Raw genomic sequence first — 13377 nt, 5'->3', positions numbered from 1 at the left:
TCGTCGCTCTCAGTGCTGCCCCTCTGTTCTTTCTCAGAGCCTCCTTGCCTCTGATGCCTCTGGTTCCGGCCTCTGCCAAACTGCAGACTGACACCTTGAATATGTTCCGCTGGTGGCTTTTCTTGCATGATGGTCCTGGGAATTCTCTCTCTTCCTGCTTGTAAGACTTCTCATCCTTATAGCCAGGGGAGTGATACCTAAAACTGACCAGTCCCCCTGATTCGTGTTTGCATCGTCCCACCCAGTCATTTTGTGGGAGCTCCAGAGACTTGGAAATTAAGAAATTTCACTTTACTACAGTTAGGAAATTCTTTATACTCTGGAAAACAATGTAGCTATTTCAGAGAGGGCTTCATTAGCTATTTGTACTATAAGAAAATAATAGTATATGTCTTTCTGTTTTGCTTATTACCTTGAATAATTTAAAAAATCTTTTCTATTTATCACCAGATTGTTTAGGGTAGTGTCTGCCCAAGTGGGCAGTTCCACCGCCTGGAGGGCACTGGAATGATCCAGGGGCGGGAGTGCTAAGTAATTTCTCTGTGAAAAGGGCAGTGGTAGGCCAAGTAAGTGTAGGAACCTATGGCTCTGGGTATATGATTTTTAAATACTCATTTTGGACTGCTGACACCTAGTTTTCATACAGTGATGGGTTTGGGGAATGATCATTAGATGATCTTGTTCATTTCTTCTTTTAAAAAAAATCATTTTATTGGGGGCTCGTACAACTCTTATCACAATCCATACACCCATCCATTGTGTCAAGCACATTGTACATATGTTGCCATCATCATTCTCAAAGATCTTGTTCATTTCTCAACTGAAAAAAAGTTTTTTTAAGTGAATGAAGTGTTAGGAATGCTAGTTAAGCACAGTTTAGAAATGCCTTCCTGCTTGCCTGCCCTCCTGCCTTTCCTGCCTATTCTATCCCTTTTGTTTTCATTTACCTTCCATGTCCTGTTCTCTCTCCTCTTTCCCATCCTTGAGATCTAAACTTTGTAGACATCTCTATATTAAAAAAAGAAAAGTTGCCAGAACTAATAAATATGTGGGAGAAGATTCTCTGAGAAGGACCTCATTATGTGTTTTTTTTCTAATAATGGAATTATTTTGCACTTTTGTTGTAAACCTTTTCTTAAAGTTAATTCCCGACATCTTAATTACTCTTTGTTTGTTTTGTTCTTTCAGGAGACTGGAGAAGCTGGCTGGTGGAAGGGTGAACTGAATGGTAAAGAAGGAGTATTTCCAGACAATTTTGCTGTTCAGATAAATGAACAAGATGAGGACCTTCCTGTAAGTGTTTGTCAATTATGACTTTTAAGAGCCTTCTGAGCAACATTTTCTTAAAAAAACAAAATGTGTGCATGAGATGATGGTTTAACCAGCAAATCGTTTTCCATTCAAACATTCATACCAACAAAAAAGAAGAATTTATACACATTTTATTTCCGTCTCCCATCTTGTATCCCCGCAGTGTAACATCACTTAGCCCACCTTCCTGCCTGTTTCCCGTTGCCATTTCTCTTCCTAACCCTGTCCATGGTAGATGCTGCCCTTTTGATTGCAAATCATTGATTTTCTTAAGGTCTGTGGACCTCTGTAGTGTTATTATAGCTCTGTCTGTTGTTTGATTGAAAATTGTGCCATGGGGATGTGTTTTTTTTTAAGACCTGAAGGATGACTAAAGATCTCGGGGATTCTACCAGTCTTCAGCCAGTAAGCCTGGTCTCTCTTATGACTTTGAATTTGTTCCCCGTTTTTCTCTCACCCTTTCTACTGTGTTTCAGAGCAGTTGGCAGCAGTGAGATCCCTTCTAGTTATACTGGTCTCAGTGTCATGGAGGCTGATAAGTGAGCCGTCCATTTGGCACTTGGACTAATTCTTTCCATGTATTTTTGATTCAGCCCTCTTCTTGCCTGTGTGCTTTCGACGGTTGCCCACAAGCAGTAAAGAACCCAGTTTTATTCACTAATGGAGGCTGTAGAACGTTTGTCTTTGTGGACTATGTAAGGCCAAGAGATGTTGGTGTCCACCAAGACTGTAGTCTTGAGTCCCCATGGGGTTAGAATGCCCTGAAAATTAACTCATTAGCCTCCATAAGAAAAGCATATTACAAATTAATTCTACAGTTTATAATTTAAAGAGAGATAAATAATTCCTGGTTACTTATCAATGATCTTTTGCCTTTCTACAGTCTGACACCTCCCACCCCCTTTTTCCCTATTTAGTTTTTAAATAAAAAAAGACAGGTACAGACATAAAAGAAGAGAAGCTGCCATATTGGATTTAAGCCCACGCGAGACGCTAACCGTTGTCAGTTTGTTTAATTACTGGAGTTTAAAGTACAGAGACTTAGTTTCCCTTGGGGCTACTCTTTTGCTAAAATATATTCAGTATTGATTCAGCCTTCAGCATACCTTTTTATACATTCCTAATATATTTTGCCTGCTTATATTGGATGTTTTTACTTTATTACTTACCAATTATTCTTAATTCATAAAAATCTACTTTACAGACTTAGTGGATTTTAATAGGTTGGAAAATAGGCATTTCCCATAACCACTTCAGGAGTTTTAAAGAATTAATAGTGAAAACTAGGCTTATTAATAACCTACTCTGTTTTTATAGTAGTAGTATTTTAAACCAAGTTTCCATTTCTTCCCCATGCTCAACCTTTAGTTGTGAAAAAGAAATAATATTGTGTTTAACAAAACCAACCAAAAACATGTTGCTGCCAAGTCAATTCTGACTAACAGTGACCCTGTAGGAAATTGCAGAACTGCCCTGGGGAGCCGGGACCCTCACAGAAGCAAACTGCTACATCTTTCTCCCTGGGGCTGGTGTATTCAGACTGTTTACCTGGCGACTCAGTGCTGACCCACTGCTCCAGCAGGGTTCCTTCAAATGATGCACAAGAAGTTGTCTGTCAGAGGAGACCAGGCGGAGCATTCTTGCTAATCAATAAGGGTTTAGACTTACACAACTCATTGATTACTTTTGAAATACAGATATTTGACTGAATTTTGATTAAGGAGGTATTTATTTTGATAGAGTTTTATTGTCAGTGAGTTTTTGTGGAGATGTTAAGATGCTAGTATTTTGCAATAGGATGGAATGAGGAGAGATTTATTCGACCTACTTTTGGCTCCCTTTTCAGAGGAAAATACTACTCATTTCCCTTCCTGACAATTAAATTTGTACAATAACCTTATGATGCAGGATAAAGTATAGGTATCTGCTTTTGCAGATCCCTCAGTTTGTTCCAATGGTTTTGTCCATTTGGAGAAATTCTGTTTTAGGTTTTTGATCAGAATTGATTTTTTAAAATAAATATTTAGTTTGTAAACTGTTCATCTATTATTTTAACAGAAACCAAAGAAACCACCACCTCCTGTGAAAGGACCAGGTATGTAAGAAGCATAGTATTCAGGTTGCTCTTTTTCAAGGCTTTAAATATTGAAGTTAAGAAATTGGGCCTGATATAAATAATCGTTACTGACATAATCCTGTATGAAGTCTTATACTATTAAAGAAGTCTTTCAAAATATATAAAAATGAGAGTATGCACGTAAATTAATATAACTGGTTAAAAAATACAAATGGTATTCAAATACTTAATACTTAATAAAGTTGGTCATAAAATCAAAAATAGAAATTTTAACCTATTTTACTAATTTCATTATATTTACCTGGCCAGTTCTACTTTTTCAGACCTGATTAGTTTGTTAACGTTTCACATAAATACAAAATATTTATGTGCTCTTCTTTGAGATAATGTATTAAAGGTCAACTACAAAAAGTAGTTTTGTTTTGTTTTCACGGTTTAATTATAGTATGTTTAGAAGTGTCTCACAGTTAAAGGTTTATGATCTGGCTCTCTGATGTTGATAAAATCTGGGCAAAATTTGTGATTTTTTTTTTACTAGTACAGTAATGTCAATTGACGTTGGTAGCCACCATCATAGTCCACACTCATACTCTAGAGTTTGTATTTGTTAATGTAAGTACAAGCTGGAAAGGAAACCATGCGTTAAAACTGATTTTTATGAAGTTTCTGTTAGAGCCTTTCTATAAAGTTGCAGTGTTCAATATGATAACCCCTAGCCTCATAGGTCTTTTTAAATTGAGGAAAAGTAAGTAAAATTAATTTGGTGTATGTGTGTCACACAGACCACGTTTAAGTGGTCAAATAGTGTGAAGTACAAAATGAAGAACGTATGTGTCATAGAAATGTGTACTGGGCATTGCTGCTGTCGGACTTACAGGAACCTGGCCAAGAACGGAATGTGATCAGAGGTTTTGCTCAGTGATAGAGTGCTATCACGGCTGGTCCAGGGTTAGAAGTACAACTCAGTGATATAAGGTTCTTTCTACTAAACTAAGTTGTCATCCGACATTATTTTTAAAAAATGAAATCTATAATTTTAGTAGTTTTACAAAATTAAGTTGTATGTTTTCCCTTTAGCTCCAAAGCCTGATCTGCTAGCTTCAGAGAAGAAGTATTTTACTATAAAGTCTGATGAAAAAGGTGAGACTGTTTAATCTACTCTCCAAAAAAGAATTCTTTGTTTCATTATTAGCACTTTAAAGAACATTTCATACTGAGTCCGTTAACACTCCTTTGTAACAGGTGTTCAGGATCTTCCTCTGTTGGGGGTTTTCTGGGAGTAGTTTATCAAAAGTGATAGGAAATTAAGATTTTACTAAAACTGATATCAGTTTGCATTTGTAAAAAATTTAAACAATTTCATTGATGAGTTTTGGTATATGATCATAGTTTAAAATAATGTACAAGAAAAGAAAGCACAAAACAATTGCACTTTATTATATTTATGATTTCTCAGTTAAAATAATTTTTAGCAGTTTCCTTAGCCTTGGCAGCTCTGTGAGATAAGCATTGGGCTTTTAACAGCAAGGTTGTTGGTTCAAATCCACCAGTCACTCAAAGGGAAAAAGCTGAGGCTCTTTGTTCCTACATAGATTTACAGTCTCAGAAACAGTATATAAGTTTAGTATGAATTAGTGTTGACTTGATGGCAATGGATTTGGGTTTTGAGAGAGGTGCAGACTAAGTTCCTAGAAAATATCCCAAGTAATTTATTATATATTATTTTATCTGATTACATATATCTATCATGGAAACTTAGAACATTATTCTAAGACACAGAGTATGTTTAAAAGTTGACTCGTATTGTTTGTCTGGAGACTGTTTGCCACTTTGCACATATATAGAAAGATCTATCTGTAGGGGCTGTCTCTTTGATTAGGTTATTTCCATGAAACACCTTGAATACAATATTGTGTTGTAGAATGCTTTGAACAGTCAGCGCTGTAGTTAACCCCTCCCTTTTGATTGCTATTGTAGAGCTTTTGTCAATTCATTGCTCTTTGTTCTCTGATCTAACTACTTTATCTCCGCAGTGTTACCAGATTAATTTTTCAGATCAAAATCAGCTCCGAAATTATAGTTTTGCTGTCATCTTCCACCCTTTTCATTCATTAAATGCATCCTGCATCCTGTTCAATGATGTGTCCTGCACTCTCAAAGAGTGTCATTCACATGTTTTACACTTAGCAAGGAATGCTTTCGTATTTTTATTCTTTCACATTAAGTATTTTAGTTGAGTTATGATACAGAAATAATTCACACTTAAAATATTTATTAATTTCAGATTGGTCTCTTCTGATATATCTATTGTTAGATACGAATCTGGGATCATTTTATTACATGCATACAAATTTGCTTCTGTGAAGATAATTTGTAGCCTAATTTTTCTGAGGGAATCTTTTAAAGTCACTTGTCAATTGAATGAAGTTTCCTTTAGTCAAATTAAAACCGGACAAAATTTCACTAAGATTTACTTAACCTGCATGCTTACAAACCATGAAGTGCCACAGTGTGTGGAGAAGAAATGGCCTAGTGGTGGTAAAAGTCTTGATGTAGTCATATTGTGAACTTCAACAGGCAGGAACATTCTTTTATTGCTGGCCTAGTGGCATTTGAATATATGCATCGGTAGAGTTAATTATTTCCTTTTAAATAAAAATGAATATGAAACAACATTGTATCCTTGCTTCCACAACTGTGAGGGATTTTTTCAAACCTTGATTAGGGTCAATTTGAGGAACCTTAAATCATATATTAAGGAAATATGGTATTTCTACATGTATATACATGCTCGAACTGCTTACTTTCCTTGTCGGAGTTCCACAGAAGATATACTTTGAAAAACTGTATTATTAGGTGAGAAAGCTACTGAAAACCATACACTCTTTTACCCGTAACTCTTCATGGCTCCCTCTAGTTTCATGGGACGTGCCCCCCAGTGTTTAGAACGGAAGTTAATTCTAGATGCCTCAGTCTGCCAGTGTTTATGGTCTACTCCATAGTGAACACCACCATGTGCATTTTGCTAAAGTTGCTTAACAGTTTCCTAGCTCTTGCTCAGTTTCCAGGAGCCACAGTGGCACAGTGGTTAGGCACTTATCTGATAACCAAAAGGCCAGCAGTTCAAACCCACCAGCTGCTCTGTGTGAGAAAGATGTGGAAACTTACTTAGGGGACAGGTCTGCTTTGTCACTCTTCTCTGTGCGTTAGAATTGACTGTGACATTTTATTCTTGTGTTCTTCTCTCAGACAGACTTACACTGCCCCATGAGAGTAATGAGTCTTTCTTCGACTTACATTTCAGTAGCTCACTCTCTTGTTTTGTGTCCTAATCATAGCTTTGATTTGGGTATGTATGATAGAAGGAACTATCATTCTCAAATGCCAGGTAGTGAGGCGTACACGGGTATAGGAGATAACATAAGAAAAAGGTTAAACTATATGCGTATGTCATAAAAAGTCAAATGGTAGCTTTTAACTATTTGTCTTTCTCTGTCCTTTCCTTTTTATCTATTTATTTATTTAATTTTTATTTATTTATTTTTTTTGTCCTTTCCTAATCCCGCTAAATTACAGCCTCTTGGAGAGCATAGGAGCTGCTGGTACTCAGTATGGTTCCACGTTTGGGGTGTTCTTGTTTTTTTGTGGGGCAAAGGAACTGTGCTCACTTTGCTTGAGGAGAATTTCAGAGTTTCATTACAGCAGTGGCTGGATCTGCCTTCTTTTAGAGTTGATTGATAGGCAGATGATGTATTCCTCCAAGCAGGGATTGGTAATCTGGGTTTCACATTAGTAGACGAGAGATAGAATTGTGATACTTCTTCCTGAGCTTTTACCCAAATTGCCTCTGCCTCTTGCATAGACTTCAGACTGGCATTGAAGAGCAGCACGTCGCTGTTGCCGAGATGGCCTGACTACCTGCTAAGAGCAGTGAGGAGGCAGGAGACTACTGATGAGCTGGTTTCTGGGGCTTGCCATGCCAGCGATTGAATTGCGGCTTACTCCCTCACCTTAAAAAGTGCTTGTGGCTTTACTATGCCCTCTCCCTTGAAGGGCTCCAAGTGGCAACATTAAGTTATTCGTTCACAGAAAATAAATTTAACGAGGGCTACACCTCTTGGGGCACGGTCGTATTTCTGTTGTCTTAGTCGCGGGCCATCTCTGGGCAGTCAAACACAGCAGGGATCATACCTTTCTCCACCGCCCGAGTGCTTCTACTAGCCAGTACGTGTTGGGCTAGATATATCCCCGGTTCCTGTTTCTTTTGCATTGTGCAATTCCTGCCTGAAATATGGTTTTTTTTTGAAATATGTTTTTACAATAATTTTCTGTATGGAAGCTCTAAGTCGGAACATTTGTTTTTGTTATTTAAGAATATTTCTTTCCTCATTGAAAGCTATCTGTCTTATATAGAATTATAAGTTGGTAGAAAAGTAGGCCTGGGATCTATTTCCATGTATTGTCTAATGTAAAAGTCTTGAGGTATTCGTTGAATGTCTTTCCTTGGTCATAGATCCTTAAATACATTATATTCATGTTTGTAAGTGACTTTTTGTGATTTCTACAATTTACTCTGATACAACTTACTTTAGTAGGAAACAAGATCAGAGTGTTTAAGATTGGTTTCAAGGGCTTGATTTATTGGCAGTACTGAACTTAAATGCCTTTTTATCTGTGACATAAATGTAGGACATAAAGTCTCATACATTTGCTATGAGTCAAAATCGACTGATGGAAGTGTGTTTGATTTTTTTTTTTTTTTTGGAGAGTAAATCAAGAGCTGTGGCAGGGCTCTTTTGTATTTTATGTTTAGTGTGCTTATCGGAAAAGAAATGATTCTTATCTCTGAAGTTCTACAAAGAACCATTTTAATATGGTTTAAAATATTCTGCAAAGAACCATTTAATACTTAAGAACCATTATAATAGTCATTTGACTCTAAAAATAACCTTTACTTCCTAAGAAGTAGCAGACAATATTCTTTATTTATACTTGCCCAAACATGAAATAGACTTTTAACGGATTGTTAAACATGTAATAAAAGGAAGTGTGTGTTTCTGTGTTTGTAAGCGCACACAGGCAACTGGCTAGTGCTAACAGGGTTTTACAGAAACATTAGGAAGGCCTTTGCATTTATAAAGCAGATGTGATGATGACCAGTTTACTAGTTATTTGCATAGTGCTGAGGAGGTGGCCCTTACGCAGAGCCTTAGAGGATGAGCGGGATGTGCTGACTGGCAATGTCTAGGCCTCAGGAGGAAGGTAGGGCAGGGGTAAGAAGAAAGCATGGCGGATTCGGGACTTGGCTGCAGGCACCCTGGTAGCTGCTGTGAGGAGTTGGCCAGGAAAGGTCGCTGTGAGGAGTTGGCCAGGAAAGGTCGCTTTGTGGTATAGTTATTCCTCATCTAGCCTAGACTAGGATTAACTGGGTTTCTTTTAAGAATATACTGTTACTTAAACTCTTTATTTCAGAATTTTTACATGGTGTCACTCAAGTTTTAGTATTTCTGAAGCTCTCTGGATGATTTTAATCTGATGGTAAATTTGAGAACCACTTCAATAGTACATGGGTGGCCTTTTAATGCTATGACAAGGAGTATACATACATACATATACATACATACATATATATATATATTTTCTAGACATTTATATTTTCTCCTCCAAAAGGGACTTGAAATAGTGATAAGGGTTTTGGGACTTGTGCTGTGCACATGGTTGTGTGTGTGTGTGTGTGTGTGTGTGTGTGTGTCTCTGTGTGTGTGTGTGTGTGTGTGTGTGTGTCTGTGTGTGTGTGTGTGTCTGTGTGACTGTGTGTGAGAGAGAGAGAGAGATAAGAAGGAGCTTCAAAATGTTTGGGGGAAATTCAATTGTCATTTTATTCTCCGTAAATTTCCTAAAGCTTGTGACAAGTAGGAAATGAGATAGCAGATAAGGCAAAAGTAAGCTCGAACTCAGCTTTTGACTTGAAATGCATATGAATATGATGACATTTGCTAAGCGTTTGCATTAAGCATTTATTTGCTTATTTGTCCTCGAAATTAGGTACATTGCTTAGCTTGAGAATAGGAATAGACATAGCATATAGTCTTAGAATACCTACAAAAAACAATGCTGATAATAAGACCCATCCCTCCGAGAATTCAAATATTAAAGCTAGCAGAACTTAAACATAATATATGTCCGAAGTAATATAATTTGATAGATTTTGTAAACATAGAAACCATATAAATATAAAGATCAATCGGATAAATAATTATAAGTTCAGATGAATACACGTATGAATATAGATTGTGCATTTGTGTGTTTAGCAGCTTCTAAGAAGTTTGTGGGGAACTTTCATTACCTTTGACTTCTGGTTTTCAGTGGACATTTTGAAGCCTCCTCATTCACACACACACAAACACACACACGCGAATTTTATTTTTAATTTCAAAGAAAATATCAGAACTGAGCCTAGAGAGATAAAAAAGATGGAAAACATAGGAAAGAGAGACATTTGCAAGGGATATTGAATATGACAAAAATATTCAATAAATATAATTAGTGGCCCAAGAGCAAAAGGGAGACTGGATCAGCAGTGACCATATTTTAAAGATGTAATAGTTTAGATATTACTAAAAATAACAGTAAACATCAAGCCAGTTAGTCTAGAACTACTATGGAATTCAAATGGAATATTGGTCAAGAAAACTGGTTCAAAGTCCTAAATATAAGTTACATAATTATTAAAACCATCAGTGAAAATATAGTGACAAATTTTTGCTTTAATACAAGACATAAATCCATCATGAAAAATATCCACACTACAGAAGACGAAACCAAGAATTGGTACCTACTGAGAAACACATTTATGCACATCAAAAGACATCATGGAAAAAGTGAACATCTGTGGGCTCTCAGATGGGAAAATATTCAGTACTGATACATCAGATAAAGGACTAATCAAAGTGTATGGAAAACTACATCTTACCCAGAGAAATACAAGCATTCCAACCAAAAAATGGGCATAAGACATGCATAGACAGTTTCTCAAAGGTGACACTCAGACAGCCAGCAACCATATGAAGAAATGTTCACATTTATTAGCCATAAGTGAAATACAAATGAAAACCACAATGAGATACCACCTCACCCAGCCACGTTTGGCATAATTCAAGAAAACAGAAAATAACAAAATCTGGAGAGGTTGTTGAGAGTCGAGAATGCTTTTACCTTGTTGGTGGGACTGTAGAATTTTACATCCATTATGGAAATCAGTTTGGCAAACACTGAAATGCAAATACAAGTGCTTTATGACCTAGCCATCTCTCTACTGGGTATATACCCTAAAGAAATAAAAAATACCACATAAATAAACATGTGTGCACCTTTGTTCCTTTTCAGCATTTTCCACACTAGCAGAAACATGGGAATAACCAAAAACCCAATTAATAGAGAAATGGATAAACAAATTCTGAAACATTCGCACGATGGAATTTTATACATTAATAAAAAACAGTGTTAACTCTCTTAGACACTGACAAAGCTACAGAGAGCTCTGTGCTTAGCAAACTCAGTCAATCTTACAAAGATAAATATTGAATATCACCGTTGTTATAAGCAAAAACAAGGACGGGGAAATGTGCTTTATATACCAATAGATAAGACTTTGATATCTATGAGAGGCCAGGGATGGGGTTGGGAACGGGGGGGGGGGGGATTGGGGGAAAAGTGTAGGGCGGGGGGCGGTTAGCAGGGTCTTATCGTCATAGTGACCCTATAAGATAGAATAGAAGCTGTTTCTTGGGGTTTCTGAGGCTTTAAATAATTCCAGGAACAGAAAGCCTCATTTTGCTTCTTCAGAACAGCTCTTGGATATGAACTGCTGACCCTGGCATTTAATAGCCCAATGTGTAACCCATGTTGCTACCAGAACTATACTCTTAATTCATCACTATTAGAGCCCCAGCGTAGAAACAGGTATTTGCAATTAATAACTGAGCCCTCATACAGAATATATATATAAAGAATTACTAAAAATTAATAAATATAGCAGCTTTTTGTAGGAAGTTTGCTAAATTTATAGGTAACCAGACATCATCAAAGTGTGAGAACCTTTTCACCCTTTGTTACTCATTAAAGGCATGAAATTTAACTTAAAGCAAGATACTATATACTCACCAGAATACTAAAAAAGAGGGGGAAGGGAGTGAATGAGGACATAACATTCCTGTTGGTGAGAGTATGCACAGTTCTCACAGACCTGTCATACACCATCCATGCAAGTGAAAATTGATAGAGCTAAGCTATAGAAGTAAGGTTGAACATACCCATACCCTGATACATAGCACTTTCACCTCTAGTTGTATACCCAACAGAAATGTGTGCTTCATAGAGGCATCCAAAGATTGAAATTAGAAATTTCTAACCTAGCATTATTTGTATTGGCCCTAATTGGAAATAACCCAAATATCCATAATTAGAGTGGATAGCTTGATGTGTGCATATTAATGCCAGATAGCCACAAATAAAAGAACTTAAGCTCTATCAGCAATATGAATCTTAGGATTCTAAAGATGTAAACTTTAATAATGGGTAAGAGTAATTTGTGGGTTAAAAGACACCTTCGGGTAGAAATGGGGTGGTGATTAGGAAGAACTAAGACAACTGCTGAGCAGTGATAATGTAGAATTCTTGACATTGGAGGTTGTTACTTCGCTGTGTTCGTGTGGTGAGGACTTGCCCAGCATTGGAAGTTAAGCTTCTGGCAATGTTATTTTTAAATTAAAAATAAAGATTCAGCATTATTAGATGCCACAGAGATTTCTAGGATGATCAGTACTGAAATCTGTGTTACAGAAACCAAACCTGTTGCCTTTGTGTCACTTTCAACTCTTTGTTTTTCATTTCTAAGAGAAGAGAGATCTCATTTGCACAAATATTAACTGATTACTTTTTACAGCCCCTTTAAAAAACTTGGCAAAAGACTTAAATAGGTATTACTGCAGGGAGGATACACAAATGAAGCACACATGAAGAATGCTCCCCATCGTAAGGCATCATTAGTTATTGTCAAGTCATTCGTGTATTATGGAATAAAAATAAGCCAATGCACTGCAATTTAGTCGATTCTGACTCACAGTGACCCCATCGGACAGGGTGGACCTGCCCCTGTGGGTTTCCGAGATGAACTGTTCTTATAGGAGGAGAAAGCTGCTCCTGCCGGGTAGCAGCTGGTGAGTTTGGTGGATTCCAACCACTGACCTTGTGGTTAGGAGACCACTGTGATCCACGAGTTCCCCAGGGCGCTGCTCAGTAGGACATTCTTGGCTATAATCTCAATGGGAGGAGCCTTATTGGCTCATCACTTAAAGTGCCTGCAAACTAAGCTGCTTTACAAGACAAAGAAGTGACACCTGCTTTAAAGATGATAGACTTGGAGACTAGGGTAGTTCTCTTTCCTGCAGGATTGCTGTGCCTTGGAATCCACTTGATGCCAATAGTGAGATTTGGCTTGAAATCTTAATAGAAGCAGATCACAAGACCTGTTTTCTCAGTACTGCTGGGTGGGTTTTAAATTCCAACCTTGGTGGTGAGTGCTCTAGCAACCTTGGTGGTGAGTGCTGTATCACCTTGGCTGCTCCTTGGTGCTGTAGACCTATTGACCTTTATAAACAAAGAAGCTTAGTGAGAAATAATGTTCTGTTCTCAGACTTCCCCAGTTTTGACAATTTTTAACTTTTCCAGTTTTCACAATTTGAAAACTTAGGTCCTTTTTTGTTGTTGGCTGTCATGTCTTAAAATATTTTTCAATCATCAGATGAAAAACCAGCTCTAGAACAGAAGCCTTCTAAACTAGCTGCTCCACAAGTCCCGCCCAAGAAGCCTACTCCGCCCTCCAAAGCCAATAATTTATCAAGATCACCTGCAATGCTGTACCCAAAGCGACCTGAAAAACCAGTTCCTCCACCGCCTCCTATAGCCAAGTAAGTTTTCCCATTCTTAGT

At 37.3% G+C, this 13377-nt stretch overlaps 1 protein-coding gene across 1 annotated transcript in view; it reads left to right on the top strand.

Annotated features, from left to right (window-relative positions):
- CD2AP (CD2 associated protein) overlaps positions 1–13377 on the top strand; it is a 106800-nt gene that overhangs the window by 72113 nt on the left and 21310 nt on the right. Inside the window, exons 9-12 of the mRNA XM_075554996.1 lie at positions 1189–1293; positions 3370–3406; positions 4466–4528; positions 13191–13356. Of these exons, the coding sequence (XP_075411111.1) occupies positions 1189–1293; positions 3370–3406; positions 4466–4528; positions 13191–13356 (371 nt within the window). The remainder of the gene's footprint in view (positions 1–1188; positions 1294–3369; positions 3407–4465; positions 4529–13190; positions 13357–13377) is intronic.

The sequence above is a fragment of the Tenrec ecaudatus genome, chromosome 7 (genome assembly GCF_050624435.1).
Source record: "Tenrec ecaudatus isolate mTenEca1 chromosome 7, mTenEca1.hap1, whole genome shotgun sequence".
Lineage (NCBI taxonomy): Eukaryota > Metazoa > Chordata > Mammalia > Afrosoricida > Tenrecidae > Tenrec > Tenrec ecaudatus.
Note: the sequence above shows the minus strand (reverse complement) of the source record. Positions and strands in the feature narration are given on the sequence as shown.